The following is a 22,659-nucleotide window of genomic DNA, read 5'->3' on the forward strand; positions in this document are numbered from 1 at the left end:
CATGGGGAGCAATGGATGGGAGACGTGAGGGAAGGCAGAGGTGATGTGAAGGAAGGACGTCGCATCCCATCCCAGTTCATCTTAATCCCAGCTGTGTCTCTCCTCCGGGACCCGGTGGTCCGGCACTACAGGGAGAGATGGAGGGCCACAACAGTGGGAGGGACGGAGGGCCATAACAGTGAGAAGGCGGGAGGGAAGGAGGGTGGAGAAAGTGTGGAGAGAGAATGAGCAGACCCTTATTCTCTTCCCAGGGGATCTGTGGTCTTAATTAGTGTGAGAATATCTAATCTCAACATCCTCTCATCTTAACCCTGCCACAAAGGTAATAAGGAGAGACGAAAAAAAAAGCATTAAAATTCAATCCAATTTAAATATCCTCTTTAATTAGTCATGCCTTTTAACAAATTTTAATAATTGGATCCAAATTGCTGAGGGGATGCCGCATTTTTTAATACGTTCATTAACCTCCTCACTCTTAAATAATATATCATACATGATTTGATATTTACAAGGAAAGAAGAGGATGACGGAAACCAGGAAGACAGGAGTGAGTGATAAAACGATACAAAGACGACACTAATGTGGAGGCATTTCTCCCAAGACCACTTAGCACTTGTATGAGTGCTCTCTTAATTGACGTTTCTGACTGACTTAAGGTTACTCAAACCAACTGGAAATGAGAGTAGATGCAGTGAGCTTGTACTTGGAACATACATTCTTTGCAAAGTGTTTGAGTAGCCGCCAGTGTGAGCCTTTAGCAATCTAACATCACTCATTTACATGATCTTCACATCTCTGTCTCCTCTGAACCTGTTTTACAACTTGACCTAAACCCAATTACCTAACCTCATTATGCCACATTAAACCCAAATAAGCCCACCAGAAGCTGCCATTAGTCTGTCGCCAGAGACAGCAAGATCGCACTTTGTAGAGAGAGGAGCTTTCCTAAGAGAGACTGAGAGGAATAGCTCTCCTTTAAAAGGGCTTTTTACCTCGTATTATCCTATAAAACTCCAATTAAATTCAGTGAACTTTAAAACCAGGGAGTCCAGTAATGAGGGAGAGCATTTCTTTTCAAGAACAGTGCCGACATTTAGGGTTTGAAATTAAGGAGGAAGAAAAAGTTTACCAGGAAACCGAGAGTCATTTACACAATTATGTTTTTATACCGAGGTTTAAAAAATAGTCTTTAAAAACAATCTAAAAATATAAAAACACATATAAAACACTAAAACAGCAAGCTGTAGGAGAAGTTAACCGATAAATAATAATAAAAAATGTTTTAAAGTATAGACGATGTTCTCGAAAACAATAAATCCATCTGATCTCTACAGAAAATCTTAGAAGTCACTGAATGAAATTATTTCTTTTAATGTTGTACTAATTCCTTTAAACGATCGCGATTGGGTTTTCCCATCTCGAAAAGGTTGATTTATGTAAACCCACAGCAGTGAGTTACCTATTTAATTGAAAGTGACTGTGATTTTGCTTACTGAGCCTAATGCCAAATTAAAAACTGGGAGATTCTAGATACTGTCTGAGCTGAGCTGAGCTGAGCGCAGTATCGCAGGCATCCGCAGGTTGTCTTAAGATCTGGCAGCTGACAGCTCAGCTTTAATCCTTGCCTTCAGAGAGAAAAGGCAGAGAAAATTGGATTCATGATGTGTAACATTTTAGCCTTTAAATGGATGAAATAAGCATCTCCTCCCTAGTAGGTGAGCTGCACCAGCCTTTAAACAACGCACTCAAAGACCCCCGCCAAAACAATAGCTGTTCACTATCACCTAATCTTCGCAAGACAGACAGAGGAATACAAAACAGAGAGGAAGAAAGGAGAAGAGGGAAGTAGCACGGTACAAAGGATGATAAGATTAAGGTTATATGTGAAATTTGTCAAGCTCTTATCTGAAATTCAGTGTCTGTTAGCAGAATAATGGGCAGCATGACCCGCGTAGCAATCACATCAAGATGAAATCTTTCCAGTCCAACAAATGATAGAGAAGAAACTGGGGACCAAAATGAACCTGTAAAAAATATTTTTCAGGTCTAGAGTGAAACTGAACAATGTGTAATTTAAAAAACAAACAAAAAATGCAGCCCATCATTCTTAAACTATTTAAGGTAAACCTTGAGCCTTAACCCCAAAACAGCCCAAACCATCTGCAGTAGAGAACTTCTTTTTGTTTTGAACACGTGAATTTCATAATTTTCACTGAACAGAAGAACAACAGAATCTCCAGTGCATGTCATGTGATGGAAATTTTAAAAAAATAAATGGATTCTAATAACTGATAGCAAAGTAAAATTAGTACATTTATCTTGGAATATTATAATGGATGAAATTAAAAGAGCTGGAAAAGTTAGTCTATTACAGAATTCACTAATGAACTTATTCCTCATTTAGTCATTTTTTCCAGCACATTCTCTGATTGGTTGCTTCTCTTTCTGATTTGTACTAGTACACTCAGGATATTTTAATTACTATAATTAAACAGTGGATCTGAATATGTGACTTGACTGGAAACATAAAGTATACATACAGTATTTCCTCGATTAGGTCGAAAGGTAAAAATCCACAAAGTAAAAACCATATGTATTTTATTATTTTTCATAATTAATTAATTAGTGATTAATTTTGAGTCATAAAAACCCTCCCGACACTCTTATAAACCTTCCCACGGACTGAAAACCCTGTTATAACTCTGTTATTAATTTTCTAGGTTAGAAAATGCTTATTTTACTGCAAAAATAATTGAAATGTAAAAAAGAATTAAATACTTATAGAAACATGCAATGAAATTCCTGCAATATAGATTTACAGATGATGTAGCGAGTCCATGAAAGGTGCACCGTGATGTGGCATGGGAATACTGTGTATGTATTTTTTAATTTTTTTAAAAATAATCTATTACCTATCAGTCTAACTAACTTGATCTTTGTTAGTTTCTAAACAGCCAAAGCAGAAAGCAGTTGAACCTGACGTGTGAGCAGTAAGCTAAACTTGCAACCTGAAATCACATGTCTGTTATTGACTATCTACGGAAGAGGATTAGGGCCACTGGAAAAAAAAAAGGGGGAAAAGGTCAGAATTCTGACTTTAAAGACATCCCCACTGTTTTGTTTTTCTGGGAGTTTTTTTCTGTCCCAGAAAAAAGATGACAATGTGAAAAAAATCATGACAACATCAGAGGCCCTCCATCGCACCATGCATGAAGTTTAAAGTTGTCCATTATAACCACTCTGCAATCCAAGGCAAAAACTTGACAATGGCAGAAATTTAGGATGACCATCCCACAATGTGACTTGTATAACAACCCACAACTACCAAACAAAAAATAGGAATGCAGCATGAAAACACGCAACACCAGCATTGTGCCAAATGTAACAAAGCATGGAAAGCAATAGTGAAGGAATAACAACCATAGATCCTGGGCACTAATTCAGCAGGTAATGCCATCCTGCAATCTGCATCAAACCTGATCCTACAGTGTGGCTTTCTAAAGTCTCAATTTGTAATGGTGCCTTCATATATAGAAACAATACCAAGCAAAGACTCTTTTTATTTACACTATCAGATACCCTGTGGCGCCATGGTACTTCATGTCTACAAATAACATAAGTTTGCTTAAAAAAACAAATGAAATTGGTCCGGGTTAGAGGACAGAACACTTAATTTCAGGAACAACCTGCACCTTGTCTTTTGACAGGGGTTGATAATCTCATATCTGATAACAGGCTCTGTTTGGTACTGTGTCTATATCTCGATGCTTTGCCAATGTAGTTCTAATATTCAAATCAAACATACAAACCATTGAGGTCTCTGATCACTAATTGTCCTTTAAATATACATTAAACTATGATAAAGTGACGAGGTGATCAGTGACAGCAAACACGTGACATAAGTTCCCTAATTCCGAGCTTAAAGGATGTGTTTGTGTGAAGGGTAAAAGTTCATGCAGAGATAAAAGATTTTCCAACAGGCAGACTGTGATTTCACACATGCCAATTATCTCTGGAGCTGAGGACCAATTAACTGCTGAACCTGTGCCGTTATACGCACATGCACTAATCAATTGATTAACTAATTACATGAATATTTAATACTAGCTTTTAGGATTTCCAATTATCCACAGTTAGCTGTAGAGACACAGCACCAAAAACGGGAATGTGCCTCCACCTTTCAGACGAATGCTTTTTTGCTCATTAGAAGCTTTAGCTGACATTCGTAGGCTCAGATCCAGTTGAACTTATTTCCCTGCCTGCAATTTGGGATCTTCAATGACTGAATTTGTTTTTCCCCCACCGTCAGCACACAAAGGAACACTTCCAGAGAATTCACTAAGAGGATCATCCTGCATTTGGACACCTGTCTTTTCATTACAGGGATTTATTACTAAGAAACATAAACTTCTTTAAAGAAAGACAGAAAGAAAAGAGAAAGAAAGAAAGAAAAAAGGCCCCAAAAAACTCAATTTCTTCCATCTACAGAATATTCTAAGTTGTAGCTATCTGTGCAACTGCAAACTTAACCCTTGCCCTGTGAAAGTATTTTTCCTCTCCTCCTGGGGTTTGCACACCTAAATCCCTCCAAATCTCTTTTTTCTTGCTTTCTCTCTCACACACACAAACACCAAAGGCCACCAGGTATGCCCCTCTGTCACCCAATCTCCCCCAAACAGCACACCTCACTGCACAGGCCTGCTTCCACCAAAGCTGCAATTATATGAGTGCTGCCTAAAATGCCTTGGGCTCTTGCACCCCTATTCAATTCTCTCCTTTCTAATTACCGCTGCCTTGGGACAGGTGAGAAGTCAGGGCTGATAAAATCTTTTCTTTTTACCTGTAGCCAACACACACATCCCTAAATACACACAAATACCTACAGTGGGAGGCCAAGATACACACTCATAGTGACCTGAGGTGATTTTCCTTTCTAATTATAATCTTCCAGAAAATGTTGAGAATTTGCTTTTAGAGTTAAGATGTGTTTAGAGTAAAAAGCTTGGCAGAAGCTGCAGGGTTAGAGGGTGATTGAGGTCTTTAAGGTAGGCTGTTTTGGTTACATGCTTGTCATTTCAGGAAGTTGATTGATAGCTAATATAAATGCAGACTTAGATTTTATCGAGTTACAAATGCAAATCAAGATAAGAAAAAAAAAATGTTGTCTGTAGCAAACACAATTATGATACTGTGAGAAAAAAATGGATTCTGACATCATCTCCACCCTGATGGGCATCTGACAAGTTAATATTATTTATTACCAATATGTCCTTTATAAAAGCCATTAAAAATGAGAAATGGCTCCAGGAAATAAAGCACCAATGATGAATGGCTTGACAAGTGCATTCCATAAGAGGTTATTTGAGCAGTGTTGAAAGATATGCAGAATATCATGAACGCCTCACGCAGCTCTGTGGGTCATCAGTCAGCCGTGGACCCCTTTTCGACTGATTGCTACCAAAGGTGACAACAACCACTTAACAGCACGTAAACAGTGTCTACATGATGATCTATCGCCACGAGTAGTTTGAGAGTAAAAAGAACCATTTGTAGCCATAATTATCGTTTATCACCGGCACCGTCAAAGGGGATCCAGCTGCACTATCAAGTAGATACAGGTAGGGATCTTAACATCATATACCAGGGAAAGAAAAACTTTTTTTCCCTTTGTCTCTCCTGTTATTCTGTAATCTGATCTTCCTGTCCTCGGGCTCCAAAACAGGCATGTAGAGAGCAGGTGACACCACATTAACCTCTTCCGTCAGTGCTGAAGCAGTTGAAAAACGTAAATGAGAGGTACCAGATTTTAATCTTCGCTTCACGGACCATGTATTCTGAGCTATGCATAAGCACAGACAGCAGAGTTTCTCACATACAATGGGGACATGTGTCGCTTATTGACAGGTTGCATTCATGTACAGGGCAATCAACTGTGATTATTTCTCAACTGCCAACCTTTCCTCCACACACCCTCCTAATACCGCCGCACGCTTTTCTTCAACCCTCCTCCTTCTGTGCGTCTTATCTTTTCATATTGTTCTCTGCTTCGATACTTTTGCCGCTGGCACAAGTCTCAACACCGTGGCTAAGCTGCAGATTAATGATTAGGGCATTACTCTGCTTGTCTCCCCCCCCCCTCTGGTTACACCTTATTTTTACTTTCCTAAAGCTCACTTATGCAAATTCTTCCTTCGGTGCCCATTCCAAACACAGATTAACCAATATAGCACCTTGAGAGAACATAAAGAGAGCGTTCACCAGTGGGCTGAAACACAAACTCACCGAAAGCAGCAACTTTGATGAGGATCGCATGAAGGTCTGATGATATCATCTCAGAGAGCAAGGACTCTTGGTCCCGCCGCCACAGGTAGGCCAAGGGCTGCAAACCAAGCCGCAAACATCTGGGGAACAGGTGAAGGGATGCAAACTGGTTAATACTGAATATTAGCCAATGTTAGAACAACTTCAAAGCCCACTTGGCTGGGCAACTCTTCATTTACGGGAAAGCTGCCACCCTGATGGGCCCACAGTACATGCTGCCACCTGCCACTGCAGCCAGCGGTTTTATTCAAGGAGAAGACACACACACACACACACACACACACACACACACACACACAAAAATCCCCCCAAAAAACTTCATCTTAAGCTGTGGCTTGTCTTTCACATAAACTCAGGTGAAACACACATATCCACAGCAGGTAACTGGAGCCAAACTGTCTGCAGACAAACGTCTACTGCTCAAGAAATGCCTGAGCTGCTTACCTATATATTTGTGTGGGAAAACAATAGCTGACTGACAGCAGGATTTGTTAATGTGAAGAGAGCCTTTGTGTTCTGCTATGTCCAGTTTATGAAAATTAAAAAACAAGAAAAGTAGGATAAAAGAATGGGGGACAGATAAGAGTAAAAGTAATACTTGTAGGTGTCTCTCACACGAGGGAACATTTTTTTCTTTCTCGAGTAAGAGCTGTGCGTCTACCCCAAAAGGAAAATGCACTTTTAAAATGATCAAAGTCACTTGGCAATTAGGTAACCATCAGTTTCAACCATCATTTCATTTAATTTTGCTCCATAAAAACAGAAACACTTCAAAGCTAGTCTAAATAACTTGACATAAATATAATGCAGTGCATGTATGTGTGTGTGTTTAAGCAAAACTCGCCCCCAAATTTGGAGCGAAAGGGAAGTAAGACTGCAGACGATGTGCTCTTTTCTTCAGTGGACATAACAGTGTGTCTCATATAAGTTCAGAGGTGCACGTGCACGTTGAACTAACAGTGTGTTCTGGATCGTGAGTGTGCACGTGGTCAACTTACACATTCTCCACCCGGACCCTCTGGTAATCAGAGAGAATGGCCCCTACTGACACCGCTTCGACGCCCTCCTTTTCCTGTGTGGAGCAAAAGATGGAGGAAACTTAACTACAAACATTTCTTGACTTTTCCATTATAAAGCATGTGCGATGTGCATAATGTAACAGCAATTTGATGTCACCAATCTCTCGAGGCCAAATACCCCTTTCTCAAACTATAACGGTATCCCAAAGTGTTATCTGAACAAAACCACACACACACAGATGTAAACACAGACACACAGAGACTGAAAGACACAAAGAAAGCAGATTCCTGACAGCTCACTCCTTTCATTGGACCGCAATCCTGTGGGGATGTTTACACTCTGGTCGTATCAAGGCCTTTACGGTCCAGCCCATATCCCCTGGAGGTTTGCGCACATGGCTCTGTGAGTGAACTTGCATGTTTATGCTTACGTTTGTGTGTGTGTGTGTGTGTGTGTGTGTGTGTACGTATGTGTGACTGGAGGCACCAGCACCACCAAAGGCAATTGCTGGACCTTATCAGTAGTCTAGTATAAGCAGGAGATGAGAGTGTCTGGCTGCAGCCTGCATCCTGTACACCCACAGCTGGAAGATGGAACCACAGTGACAACTTGAAGTATCAGCGGAACTTTGTGTCTGTGAGTGGCATGTATCTTTAATACTGCTAAAGGCTAATCTAATTGCTTTTCATATCATATTCATATTTCAGAAACAGTGAGACAACTATGCACTCGAGAGATACTGACACAGCCTTGAGATGCATTCAATCTTCTTACAGAAAAACAAGCTTGATCTGGAGTGACAAATACAAACGCACACACACACTTACACACGCACGCAAGCAAGGGCTACATGCTGACGTGCATACATACAACGAAATAAAGGCACAACCTCTGTCTCCACCTAAATGCCCCTCCCCTACTCAAACCCACCTGCAGATTCATTAGAACATTACATGGGCTGTAATTAGAATAAGAGGCAGGGATAGAAGCAGTGGAGGGATGCACAAGTCTCCACTAAATTACCTTGTAGCCGTTATCAATTTCCCTGGCTACTGGTCCTTAAGATAACCCCCCCACCACCACCACCACCACACACACACACAGACACAAAAACACACACACAGACACACACCCCTCCTTCTCCCTGTGGTCCCTTCCTGCAATTTTTCTCTGCCTGATAAACATGCTGATTAAAGCGAACAGCGTGTAAACCTTTGATACTTTCCTAAATGAAATCCATGCCCTGCCTGGGGCCTGATGCTGAGCTGAAACGCACTGTACCTCACACACGCAAACACACATACAGCTCCACAAAGGCGTGCCAGCTAATCAGATAAAGGATGTGCTCCGTGTGTGTGTGTGTGGCTTTGCGAATGTGTTTAGCAGAGAATGTGAGGAATAAAAGTGATGCTAAACACATACCACAAATAATCCTTTGACCTAAAGTTAAACACAAAGCGATCTTAAGAAGGCATTCGGCACTCCAGTATTGTTTTCTTTTTTTATCTCGCCAATCTGTTCCGCACTGTAATGTACATTTATAGTCAATCCCATTGCCCGGTGACAGTAATTAAGTCAGACTGATAACATTTCAGCCCAGCACAGAACGAAGGGGGCTGCAGGCAGTGCCATGTAATTCTAGGTAAGCCTCAAGGCCAGCACTCTATTCTAATGCAATGATAACCTTTTCCCTAAATGCAACTGTCACTCCCTAAAGAGGCAAATTAGGAGGTACAGAGTGGGATAAGAAGAGACACAAAGAAAGACGAAAAGATATCCAAATGAGAGTGTTGAAGAAGTGTGCTACATCAACACCAATTTGGTCCCTTGACTTTAAACTTGCCAGGACCTGACAGACTATCAGAGCATCAGAGCAACAACAAACAGCTTCGTCTCGCATTTCTGTCTCTCTGTCTCCCTCTATCTTGTTTCTCTCAGGAGCTAACTGTTGTAGGTACTTGGACCTCTGAGGGTCAACCTGACTAATTAAATGGCTTCACTTTTCTTTTCCATTCAGCCTTACAACCAGGCACATTCTCCACTAATGACAACACAAAAAAAATTCTCACACATCCCCTTGTTTTCAGTGGAGATTCTAACTACTAGACCATTTGGCAACGGCTTTGGGAAATGATTATTTTTGGAAGTGGTAATGTTTTTGTCGCTATTATAGCCATCGCCAGGAGACGGGCAGGAATGAGGGGGCAGCTAATGCTGCTCTGGATGTGATTTTATAAATTCTAGACATATTTTCTCATCCTCTGTGGGAGGAGGTAGGATAAATTATTGTGAAGAGGGGGTATATGTACATATAAATCTAAACTGATGGATATTATGGGAATTGTTCTATGTCTATTCATGACGCCATAAAAAAATCCAAACTTTGATTTTATAGTAGCTGAAAAATTTATCAAAATGGTTTATAGTGGAAATATTTGACAAAGCGACTAGGTAGCTCATGAAGCACAGTATAATAATAAATAATAATAAAATCTTTATGAGAGCTATCTGGCTAAACGATGTTTTGACTATATTAGAGGTGGGATCTGGGTAACATAATGATAAATCAAGGCAAAGGTCATGAAGAGGCCTGTGACCTACAAACCACTTCTCTTCCTCAGTGATTGTTGGCACAAGATCTAAAGAAAGAACTCCCTCGCTGCCCTGATTCAATGTCACTTTTCTTTTTCCAGCATTTAATGACCCTTGTTCATAAAAGGAAGCCTCACCTGATCCAGGACCTGAGGCCCTGTGTTATCTCATGCCCAGAGCAGGACTAATTCTCGCATGGTGCTGTGCAACAGTGCAACCCCTCAGCAGCTCCGTCAGAGGCAGACTAAACAAAAGCCTGGCCTGGCTTCCCCTGTCCTCTCCGGCAGGCAGAAAAGCTATTAATGAGGATCTATGGCCCAAAGCAGTGGAAGTCCTTAGTCCCCCCAGCCATGTCCATCAGGGTACTTAGCCCCATGCAGTCATTAACTTCTGTTACTAATTGTCAAATTCATTAAACTAATCCTTCCCCCACATCCGGATGTCTCCCGTGGAAATGGATGGAGAGGGCTGAGTTATTAAGATGTCAGCTGTGGAGAAGATTAAGGCCAGCAGACATGCTCCACAAAGAAACGATACGGCCATTAAACTCTATATCAAGGTAGTGTGCGTGATATACTTTGTAATTATATATACATTCATCTTAGTAAGGGAGTGAAAGACTGCTTCAAATGTATTCACAGTCACAGACATGCCTTCGGTAAAGATATGTATCTGCCTCAAAGACAAAAAAAAATCAACTACAGAATTCAGCTATGATCTCAGCTCTCAGCGTTAAAGGTACTAACCCATTCCACATTTTCATTCAGGGTAATATTCAACATTCAAAGCCATTAACAGCAACTAAAGCAATTAGAAAGCCATAAAATATTAAAAATTCAATAATCATATTCATATGGAATACATCAGAACCCTCATTAACTCGCTCTCAATGGCTGTCACAATGAGGTCTTAATTATACACCCTAACAATACAAAGCTCCATTTTGCAAAATGGTAGGTTTCCAAAATGCCCAATTGAGTCTGTTCTGACAGCCAGGAGTCCGGAGCTGGCAGATCTCAACTATTATTGACACCAGGCCACACGTTTCCTTAAAATATCCGCTTTTTATCAAGTCTAAACCTGTTGACACGCGCACTGTATAATATTACTGCCTGGTGTATGCAGCATTCCTGTCTGTGATAGCAGGGAGGTGGGGAAGTCGACAAAGTGGGGAGATTAATTAAAGTGGTTCGAATGACAGTTTGCTCAAGGGCACCAAGGTGCCATTACATGCTCTCCATTGCTGCAATCACACTGTCACATCGTCACTGTGCCTGACCCCAAGACCTCCAATCCCACCCCTCCTTCTCTTCAACATTCCTTTCCCCTCTCTGTGTCTTCTCTTCACCCCTCTCTTCCTGGATCCATCAAGTAAGTGACTGGATGCGACATGGTTTTAATGTTCTCTGCATTAGCTCTGGGCCTGTTCCAACGTAATGGGATTGTTCTCCCTTGTTCACCTGCATGGAAGGAACACGGGGAGGGGTTGGACCCTGTTGTAGTAGCTCAAGTAGATGTCATACAGGAGATGGGGCTCGCTAGGGTCAAGCGGTTGTGTTTAATGTAATGTAGACACAGTCTTGGGGCGTGTTGGGCTGTCCTGACAGCGTAGACATGCCAAACTGACAGGAAGCTTAGTGTGAGCTTAGTAGGAGGAGACACTGCTTATTTATTGTAAATCAGCTTCCTCATTGTCATTCCAACGAGACTGTTAAACTCCAAGGTGACTCCAAGAGTTAGTAAAGGAGAAATGGGATGCGGAATGGTGCACACAAGGCACAGGATATTCTTAACGATCGTTTAAATTAAGGTACACCCAACGTTCACAAAATCATATTCTGCTTATACAGTACATACTGAGTCTCAAACAACAGGTATGGTGTCTGATCCATCAAAACAAACAAAACGGACACGCAGGCTTAGCGAATGTTTTTGTAAAACAAACATCGCAAAATCTTGTTCTGAAAGGCTTTCAGAGAGATTCCCTTTGGTAAACTGGCAGAGCTCTGCGTCTAAAACAGCTGTTGAAAGACAGGCTCTTCCTTTGTGCTTGAGGACGGTCTGGCAAGATGACTCAACACGTGTCAGTCTTCAACCATATAGAGTGGTGGAATAAGAAAAACAAAGTTCTCACAAAGCCAGCTGTTCGCAAAGCCAAATGCCCTGAACGGTTCCTGAGATGATGCAGGTCATAGTTACGAGAAGTGTGGAGAGGAAGCAGACGAGGGGAGAGTATTATCCTCTGCTGAGGCCACTGTGCAGGTGTGACCAGGCAACAGAGGATATGACATGAGGCATTGTCTATTTAGCACGATGAGTGAAGGACGCTTATCAGTCGAAAGCCAAAGAAATGTGATGAGTGACAGCGCAGTGTGCACTGATTAGGGTATGGGGAAGAATGAAAAAGAAGCTGTTTTTATCCACAGAGATACTAATGCTGCTTTTTATGGCTGAGCATGAATTTTTTCAGTTTCCTAGCCTGAAGTTTACACATACCCACACACACACACACACACAGATGCACAGTCTTTAGTCTTGGATAGTGATTCATTTACAATGACAGAGCTGTTTTCAGCAATAGAGCCTGAGCATAAATATGCCATGCCGCACAGCTGGAAAATGTAGAAATTCATCAGGGTTAAAAAGTAGAGAGATTAACGTTTCACGAGTTTCCTCTAAGATATATACGGTTACGTAAACACAGGCCCCGCCAGTCATCAGGCAGGGAGGGAGAGGGCCTTCGCCAAAGCAAGCACAAAGCCCTGGTTTCAGCAGGCCAAGGACAAGGAGGCTTTCCATATCAACACACATGGAAAACTAAATGTCGGGAAGCACCAGTGAGACAGGTTGTTTATCGATGTACGGTATAACCATGAATACTTGCAATTCAAGAAAACAAGTTTAGTCGTTAGTACTTAAAATGCAATACTTTATTTTTTGTAGACCCCATTAAATAAACTGTCAGCCTTTAACTTTAAGTTGATTCATGACTTTTTAGGATTTTTAAATAAAACCACTGTGATTTCCTGCAAAAATTAAATTGAACAAAACTAAATATTAAACAGATAAGATATTCTCACTTATATCATGAGTGAAGTCCATAAGGTGTATCCATACATACGTAATGTTGATGTATCCACACAGAAGACACTGGCCCACGGAGACAAGAAGACACACACACACACACACACACACACACACACACACACACACACACACACACACACACACACACACACACACACACAGCCTAAAATGTAAATGTTTTTCTGGTGAGGTCAGAATCCAGGCTCTTGGCATTTTGGCTCTTCTGCCCTCCGTCCTACATAGTTCCAACAGACGTCATGCTCCCCCAACACACGCACGCACGCACAAACACACATGCGCACACACACTCCCCAGAGAGAGACCAGAGAAAAATATTGCTGTGATGCTGGTTTAACCCACTCTCCAGACTCCAGACAGTGTTTTTCTACGGCTGGTTATGACTTTAGCTGCGGGAGGTGATGGGGCCTGCCACAAATATTTCTTGAGGGGAATGGTTCACAAAACAAAACATAAAAGCCCTCTTAATTTCTGAGTAGATGAATGGCAGGGAGTTGAAAGACTTGACACAATTCCTCAGCTGTCAGTTCTGAGGCAGACAGAGTTGGGCCTGACTAACTGTTGATACTGGTGCATTTAAAAGGTTTTATTGAAAGTCCAATCTCCTCCACAACTTGCATTTTTCTTACAAGGTTGGATCCTTCATATTTTATGATATCTGGAGAGTAAAAACAACTCGACTGAGTCTGAGGAAGGCATGTAAAGCTTAGATTAGATTTTCAGACAAAGCTAAAAATTTGAGGTTTTTAAAGCAGAGAAGAAAGTGTTGAAGATATAACAATAGATCTCTGATGATGAAGTAGAAATTGATTTGCAAAAGTCATTCAAAGGCATTTTGAAGAAGGCATGCCAAACAATCACAGTGACAAAAAAGAGATAAAAAAAATTGTTTGCCAGGACTAGAAAATTATGACAACTTTTTTCTTAATAAAAAACTGAAACAAGGAACACACTTTGTATAACCCTTTACTTCAGCACATAACATTGAAGCAATAGCTCAAATGCAATAACCTTCCAATACATCTACAATTCATCCAGTATCAAAATAAACCCCCCCAAAAAACAAAAAAAAAAACACGCACGTTTCTCATTGAACAATGTTCAACAATGTAGTGGTTTGTGCCCTCGGCAAGTCGAGATAAGGCTATCAGCTTCCATCATCGCTAAACAAGATTGAGCAAAGTACATTAAGCAGAAAAATACAAACAAATTACAAAGGCTTGAGGCTTGACTCTTTATCTAATGTTTGTGGGGACTGCTAGCGTCAGTTGGTGGGAAATGGGCCTGCATCTAATAGATCCTGTCCCACCACTTCCACACGGCCCGCGAACAATACACAGTGCCATTATCTCAGAGCTAATGCTATCCTTCCTCATGTGCAAAACAAGTCTGCAATCTCAACCTCACTGCCACTGAGCCGACCAACACAAATACAAGCATCTCAGGACCAAAGGAAAAGATAACAATGGCTATCGCAAAAAGAGGCAACACCGAGAGACAGCTGCTTGAAATCTGTCTGAAATCTACACTTTAACATGCTGTGCTGCATCTTAAAGTTAGGAACTGCAAACTTTGCTGAAACGTAAGAAAACAAAACGGTCACCAAAGCGATTATCCTTTGGTTTGAGGCTGCTTGCGAGCTACTTCCAGTAACACCATTTAGAGGTCTCTCAGCACCACAAACAAGCTTCAACAAGCTTGCATTAGCTTTGTTATTGATCTGATCTCCTAAACCCTCGCTGTGACCCCAGAGGTCATGATTTATGTATTAAGCAGCTTTTTAAAGAAATCCATTTTCCTGTTGAGCCCCCAATGTACGTCTAATGCGGCACCATGCCGGTAATCAGAGAAGGGCTGTGTGTTTGATTTTGGGCCCCCCCTTTCATAGTTCACACTCCTCCTGAACATCTTGTCTCACAACACCTCAGCTGCCTAATCAATACTACAAAGATACAGAGATTCCTCCGCCTGCCTACCAGCCAGTCTGCCCTCCTCTTCCTTTCTGCTCCATTCTTTCTATTATGTCTCAGTCCTTTTCCCTTCTTTCCTCACAGCAGGATGCACCTCCATCAGGGAACTTGCAACAAGGCAGTGCCAGGCTTCTGAAGGGTCCGGATGAAAGTGCGACGACAGCACAATGGAGACAGAGATGTAGAAGAGAGAAGGAAGGAGTGAAGGAGCGGGAAAGAGGAATGAGACAGATTGTTTGGACTTGTGGACGGGCTGCTTCTGCGATCCCAGAGGGCCCCACTCTTGTCTGCTGATGTCGATAATGGCGCGGCAGTAGTTACTGAGGACGAGGGGGGAATGTCTATGTAACAATGGTCAGGAGAAACGGGGAATAGGGGGAGAGTGTGTGCAAGTTTAGGAGAAAGATTAGCTCACTAAAAACAAGGTGTTCTAACACACACCAATGGAACAGAATGTTTCATCTACAAAGGCCAAAGGTCTCAGTGCGCCTTCCCAGGACTTTTCTCAGACATCTTAAAAAAAAAAAAAAAAAAAAAAAAAAAAAAAAAAACACAACAACAACAACAACAACAACAACAACAACAACAACAAAAAATACACACACACACACACACATATATATATATATATACTGGCTTGTTAAAAAAATAAAAGGGGTAAAGCTGGATCTTAACTGAACTGTCTTATAAAAATAATTAATTAATTAAAAACATGTTTCTGAAAAGTCGAATGCATTAGAGGACAGGAAATTGGATTTGAAAGTAACATTTCCATCGTTCTCAACGCAGGGTCTCAGTATGACAGAGATGTCACAGCGCTGCTAATTAGAGCTGGCAGAATAGAACATGTGCATAGATATCATCTATTGTTCCTCATCACTCTAATGAGCTTAAATGTCTTTGTCTTTATTCATCAGCTCAAAGGTTGCAGAGTTGCTGCAATAGAGTCATTTTCTTTTTATAAAGTATCTATTACCATATCAAGTGACTGAAGCTACAATTACGCCTTTCCAAAACTCAGAGCCATATAGGTTGTCCTATTTCTGAAGGATCTTTGTGTTGTAAAATGGAATTAACTACTCATAATTCAAAACATCTACTTGTGCACGATAGTTCGTGGCTGAGGGTGACAAATAGAGTGCATATGGATTGTAGTGAAAGGACTACAGTGCTGAAAGAGAGGCAGAGGTGTGCACGGATGACAGCGATAGACCTGTTATCATGTAACACAGGCCTGTTTTGACCTGACCTTGAACACACAAGCGCACGCGCACACACACACACGCACACAAGCACAAGCTGGGTCACAGGGAATAAAGAGCCACTGTGTCAGGTCACAGAGCACAGAGAGAAGGATAAAGGAATTGAGGGATGTGATATGACTAATATGAGGGGTTTTGCAGGCCTTTGGGGGAACTGGCTTTACAGCCAGGGGTGACTGACACTGTTGATCTGTATCACACATGAGAGCGGATCACAGCAGAGGGGAGCAGAGCAGCCACACAATGAAGTATGGACACACTACCTATGAAATCCACAAAAAAGCACACTAATACAGGAGTTGGATTTTAATTCTTAGCAATAAATACAAATGTTGCGCTTACAGAAAAACATCTTTATGTAAACTTTATATTCTAGTGTCGTTTGAAAGCATCGTTGAGAATGAAAAGATGTCATTTCTGTGAAAATGCATTCTTAGCTGTATATACGTAAAAGTGCTCCACCAAAACTTATTTCTCCCCCTCAAAGAGCAGGTTCAAAGATCAGCACCTAGCAGGATGGGCTTGCATGCATGTTGATCGGGTTACACACTTCAAAGAAGCACAGCTATACACAGCCAGCGATGAGAGCAAAGGGGGCCAAGGATAGGGCCACATTGTCATTCTGCTATTATCAGTACTGCCAGGGAATTTTTTTTCTATTACAATCGGGCTTTTTTCCCCCTCTGTCAACAAAGGTTCTGAAGAATATGATCTCTTCCTTTGAATCTTTCGAATGGCTTCAAACATTCTTAGAGGCCAGTCTGTATAGATTATGTTTGGTTTGTCAGCAAACGGGAACGATCCATAGATGGCACTGTTGGCTCATGCTACGAGTCAGACGCTAGCAGTGCAAAACGGGGAGGAGGAGGAAGTGAAGAGAATCCACTTAAAACTCATCAACTTTGGATCTGAGGAAAAAAAATCTTTCATCTATGCTCAAGTGTCATTTGCCAAATATAATCTTGTAACTTCTAATTAATTCAAACTGTGAGAAAGAATCTTTCAAAATATCACACTTTCCAAAACAGAACACATTTTTTCATGCTAAAACTGTTCTTTTCCAGCAATAGTGATTTAACAGCTCATTATCAAAAGCTGTTTTTTCCCCTTCCTTTTACTCCCCCCTCCATCAATTCCTTCACTAATCAACAACACTAAAAAGTTTATGGTCAAAGAAATATGTTTTTTTGTCTATTTTTTTAGAAATAAAGAAAAAAGAAACAAACTGAAGAATATCTACTCAACTTGATGGAACGTAACAGAATTTCTAAGACGATATTTGAGATGACACGAGAGAGTTTGGGAAGTTTAAAAATTTAAAAATACACTTCAAGTTAAATAACTTACTATTTCAATACAGTACATAATGTGGAACTGTGGTACAAGTTAGTCACTCGTTGAAAAATTAACTTTCGAGAGCAGTAACTTGAAATTTGAGATTAAAAGATTGTATTCTTATGGTTGCCATAACTTTACGGATGAGAGGAAACCTGTTGTTTATGGTCCAGGTCTGCTGATGACAGAGGAGTGTGAGGGGTCTCCCAGCCTGGGAGGGCCTCATTGGAGTCAAACTGCCCTGATCTATGGCCTGTCTGACTGGCGAGGTCAGACCAAAAAACCCTGGAAATGGGAAATTAGCAACCCTATGCAATTAGAGCCCTGACCACAGGCAGAGTGGGCATACTGCATCACATTCCACAAAGCTGTCCACTACTTGACTCACAAAAGTGGTAAATACTGAGCTGTGTGGATGTGGGTGTACTAATAAGATCAAAAATCAAGAACTTGCCCATGTAGCTGCATGTGAAAAGATTTCTACTGAACACAGCAAAGGAAGTAAGGAAGTAAGGTGAAAATGCCTTCAGGCGGACTGGCCCCTGCCACTAAGGCAGTGTAGGGCCTTAAAGGAGTCAGATGAACATGTCTCCACACATACCTGCACAACGATTCACGCATACCTCTGTCATATACACCACATAAAGCAGAATCCCATTTCAACAACAAAGTCCCATCCAACATCCCATAAGAAGTGCTTAAATGTTGATGCTGCCAGCTAAAATAAGAGGTTGTGTGGGGATAAAGTGTTACAGAGGATCAATCCCACACGGTGTTTGTGCTGACAGCAGGGAGAGCCTTTGCTCCTGTTGAAGCGTGTGTCCGTGTAGCCTCCTCATGGCTGCAGGCGGTCAGGTAGGCAAGCAGTGCCAGCAGTGTGCTAAACACACATGCAGTTATCTCAAACCTGTCAGTCAGCCACCCCGTACCTGGTTGGACCACCAAGGCCTCATACATAATTTGCCATCAAATGAATATTTTCTCAGAGTCCTGTCAAAAGTGGTATTTGATGAAATATTAATTTGGTGATTAATTTTTGCATCTGATCTTCTGTCAAGTGAGATAAAAAAAGAATGGAATTTTTCCTGTGAAGCCATTGTTCAAGGGCACCTCTCTCCAACTTTGCCCATAAAACATTGATTAAGTGATCCAACAGCCACACTATTATTCCAGAGTAAAATAAAAGGAAAACATACCTTATTTTCAAAGGAAAAATTAAAATATGCTAAATCAGGCAGGCTAAAAGCACTATATGGGCTTTTTAGTCTCCCCGGCAGTTTGCAATAGGAACTAAGAACTGACTACAGTTCAACTTCAATTTCTCTTTGGGAATTAAGGAAGCGCAAAAGCAACACTATGTGGATTTTTATCAGAAAACAGCTGAAAAGTCAGCACTCATTACAGTATAGAGTGCTTTAGTGCACCCGGCATGAAAAGGAAACACTAAAAAAGCCTTTTTTAGGAAAAGGACTTTCATATTGTAGCAAGACAATAACAAACCACATAATCATCATGTATTACAACAATATGACTCCACTGTAAAAGAGTTTGGGTGCCTGCAGTGTAGACCTGTCATCCACTGAAAACACTCAGCAGATTATAAAACACTAAACTACAACCAAAACTGTCAAGCAGTAGAAATCTTACTTCAAGCAAGTAAGCATTTTACACAGTTACCTTAATGTCTTTGGAAGTTGCACTCTACAGATAAATCAAGAAAATGAAACAATATTTTTGCGCGTGGAAATAAAATGTCATGGGCTCCTAAAGTATTAAGGCCTCTTGGCCGGAGGATACGGATTGAAAATGCACATCTGGGGTAATAAACTCTCCTGGCACAGATGCCTACCTTCACAAGGTGCAGCAGCTGATAAAGGTCCTCTACCTCATCTCCCTCTGTCTCTCTGTAGTTTCTGCTAGTGTCCAGGCTGGATCCCTGGATGGTGCGTCTATATAGAGGTAAGTCCATGGCATCGGCATACAGTTCTATAGCCTGGTGGCCCACCGTCTGGTACATGTAGCTGTCCAATTCATCTAATGCACGAAGGAAAATGAGTTACATTGTGCCTGATGAGAGCCTTAATCGTGTCTGACAAAAGGGATTTCACTGGATTATGCACAAGAAGTGATGGTGCAATTCCCTGAGAAATAACTGACATTAAATATCTACCTCTACAGCTCTACAATTAATGAATACTATATTAAAAATGATCTGACTATATGTTTTTATTAATACAATACATTGTATATTCAAGATACCACACGTTAAAGAAATGTTTTTTTAAATGAATATAATTTAAAACAAAAGTCTGAACAAACTTAACTGAAAGTTTCAAGTTTCATCATTTTTGCAGCAGTGACCTAAAAACTTGTCCCGGTGCCTCAGAGGTCACAGGTGCAATTTCCAGATGGACACAGTAAATTTGGATTGGTGAAGTGAAAGAGCAGCACTTGCACCTTCCTCATTAACACCACTTATATGCACTTCAAAAAGGCCCTTAAACCCTAACTGCTCCAGAGGAGCTGCTCAGCAGCCAATATAATCCTGTGCCACTCGGTCAGGCTTGTACTGTGCCGCTTCCAGGTGTTAATAAGAAACTATGAAAACATGCACTAGGGATGCATGAGACTGGAGGGTGAAAAGCAAAAACTAGAAATGCGCAAAATTCAGTAACCAAGCAACTGATTTTTAGCTCCGTGTTGCTACATATATACAAGTGTGGCTCCTCACACATGCACATAGGCAAGAGAGTGACACGTACTATAGTTTATAATCAAAGTTCAAGTTAGTTACAGTTATAACAAACTCTTCCATTTTAGCTTAAAAGGTGAAGCAGACTTGGATAGTTGGGAAATGGAACTATAGCTTAGTGTATGAATAAAACTGAACTGAACTAAACTGGTAAAAAATCCCAACAACTCAGGCCACTTATCATAGTTAGGCCAACATCTTAAATTATACCAGACAGACAGAAACCAAAGATTTCCTTTGGGAAAGCACTCAGTGTGAGTGTGGAGGAAAAACTCCTTTTTAACCTCAAGAGACCTCCGGCAAACTTAGGGAGACATCTATGCGAACCAACTGCAAGATCTGGGCAACTCCAAACCATACAGAGCACCCACTCCAGTATTTCAATCACTAAAAATAGAGAATACTTTTCCACAGCCCCATTTAGTAATATTTGCAAATATCAATAAAAGTAAAGTTCATGAAGTTGTTCTTCCTCATGAAGAGTTCTTCCTCAGTAAATTTTAATTCCTTAGGATTAACGTGTTCAAAAATACAGGAAGTATCAATTTTAGACAATAATGCTGTAGTGTAGGCTATACTGGACAAGGAAGAATAACTGTAAAACACAGGGGAGAAGTTTAATTAGAGATACATAATTTTAAGAAAGTTGACAACAATAAAAATTAAGTGCCATTATTGAGAAGAATTTTAGTTAAGTACTAGAGAGAGCTTTGCCGTTGCATTAGATAAATAGAACCTGTTAATCTGCAATTGGACATGTTGTTTCTCTTCACATTTCTTTCAGTTATACAGATTAATGTGTTGGCATTAGACACAAAATACATATTATATGGGCAAACAGTATAGTGTGAATAGGGAATTCTTGTAAACTTCTCCTAGTATATTGTGGGTAAATGTTTTAAATGTATTTAATCATTAACTTACTTTTGAAACTATTCAAATATTTTTGGCCTACTTAGCATTCCATAAATGACTCTGGTTATTTTAAACACTAATATGTGAATATTCCATTTGTTAAAACATCAAATCAGATCAAATATATGTAAGGACACAGCACACAAACATGCAGTTCAAAAGTGAAATGATCAAATATTTAATTTATGTACAGTTATTGGGAACGGAAGTGCAGCTGGTTGGCCCATATAGCAAAGCCAGCTCCTGGGGCTTACAGGTAAATCCCAGGAGCACGTTTTACTCACCTGTGTGAGCAGGGCGCAGGTTGGCCAGAGCTACGATCCGGTGCCCAGCAGCAACACACTGCATCATGTTGTAGCAGCTGTCTTTGCCCCCACTGGAACACAACATAATAAACAGACACAGAGGCTAAGCTGACACACACATTATCATGGGTGCAAAGTTTAGCAATGTGGGAATGTGGTGCACCAGATTTAATATCCAGGGTTGGAACACAAGTTTGTGGATGTACCGGGTGAGTTCTGGTGCACTACTCTCACAGCATGTTACAGCCACTCTTTCATTCGTCTTCAAACCCTTAGGCAATAATTCTACACCTACATGGGTGTCATATTCTTGGTTTGAATTAACTACATCAGCATCTGTAGCTTACTGCTCTGCAAGCGCAAATCATCAGTGAAAGACCTGTGCGACGGTTAAAGCGGCAAGCTGCGATTACCTTATTAACGCAACCACTTTCATCCTGTTAGATTTCGTTTTTGAGCCTAAAAGCACCACAAGTATTGACTACAATGTGATAACACCGCTTAGCAACCGGCGAGCGTACACAAAAACATGTGGAAGCCAGGCTTCCGGGTTGTTGAAGGACCCTCGTCATTCGACTAAGGTGCCCTTTAATGTGCCTGACAGAAAATCCGTAACACCGCTCTTTTTCTTACTTACAATATTGAAATGTAAGGTTTGTTAACAGTTGCTCCTTAATAATTCAAATCTTTTAAAAGAAAAAGAAAGTATAACGGTAGTTGTTCAACCAATAGTGGATAAAATATATTACACTGAAAGACACCAAGAAAAGAAAAAATAAATAAATAAATAGATGTTATTTATTTGTGCTTAAAAGAGCGTAGTGCTGAGGGATATTACCAAGCCTGTTGGTCAAAGGTTTATACTCTGTATGTTCAGTTAGTGCTGCATATTCCCATCACAGTGCAAAGACATGCAGCAAAGACTTACTGTTTCACTGTGTTAGGTGTTTCCAGGGTGTTCATAAGTTACAAAAAAAGAGTGTGTGTGTTTTTTAAACTTATGTGAAATGGCATATTTCATATATAAAAAAATGAGTTTGACATGTCTACTTTTTTAAAGATATAGCTGAAAAAACATTTTT

The 22,659-nt window shown here is 40.7% G+C and overlaps 1 protein-coding gene across 1 annotated transcript in view; it reads right to left on the minus strand.

The window, feature by feature from the left end:
* The window catches only part of dph6 (diphthamine biosynthesis 6), a 56,903-nt gene extending 34,772 nt beyond the window's left edge, over positions 1–22,131 (minus strand). The window contains exons 1-5 of the mRNA XM_006798436.3: positions 21,991–22,131; positions 21,557–21,648; positions 19,455–19,639; positions 7,320–7,393; positions 6,283–6,401 (exon numbers count right to left, since the gene is read on the minus strand). Of these exons, the coding sequence (XP_006798499.2) occupies positions 6,283–6,401; positions 7,320–7,393; positions 19,455–19,639; positions 21,557–21,648; positions 21,991–22,013 (493 nt within the window). The 5' untranslated portion in view covers positions 22,014–22,131. The remainder of the gene's footprint in view (positions 1–6,282; positions 6,402–7,319; positions 7,394–19,454; positions 19,640–21,556; positions 21,649–21,990) is intronic.
* Positions 22,132–22,659: the final 528 nt, after the last annotated feature.

The sequence above is a fragment of the Neolamprologus brichardi genome, chromosome 19, assembly GCF_056152115.1.
Source record: "Neolamprologus brichardi isolate AB-2024 chromosome 19, ASM5615211v1, whole genome shotgun sequence".
Classification (NCBI taxonomy): domain Eukaryota; kingdom Metazoa; phylum Chordata; class Actinopteri; order Cichliformes; family Cichlidae; genus Neolamprologus; species Neolamprologus brichardi.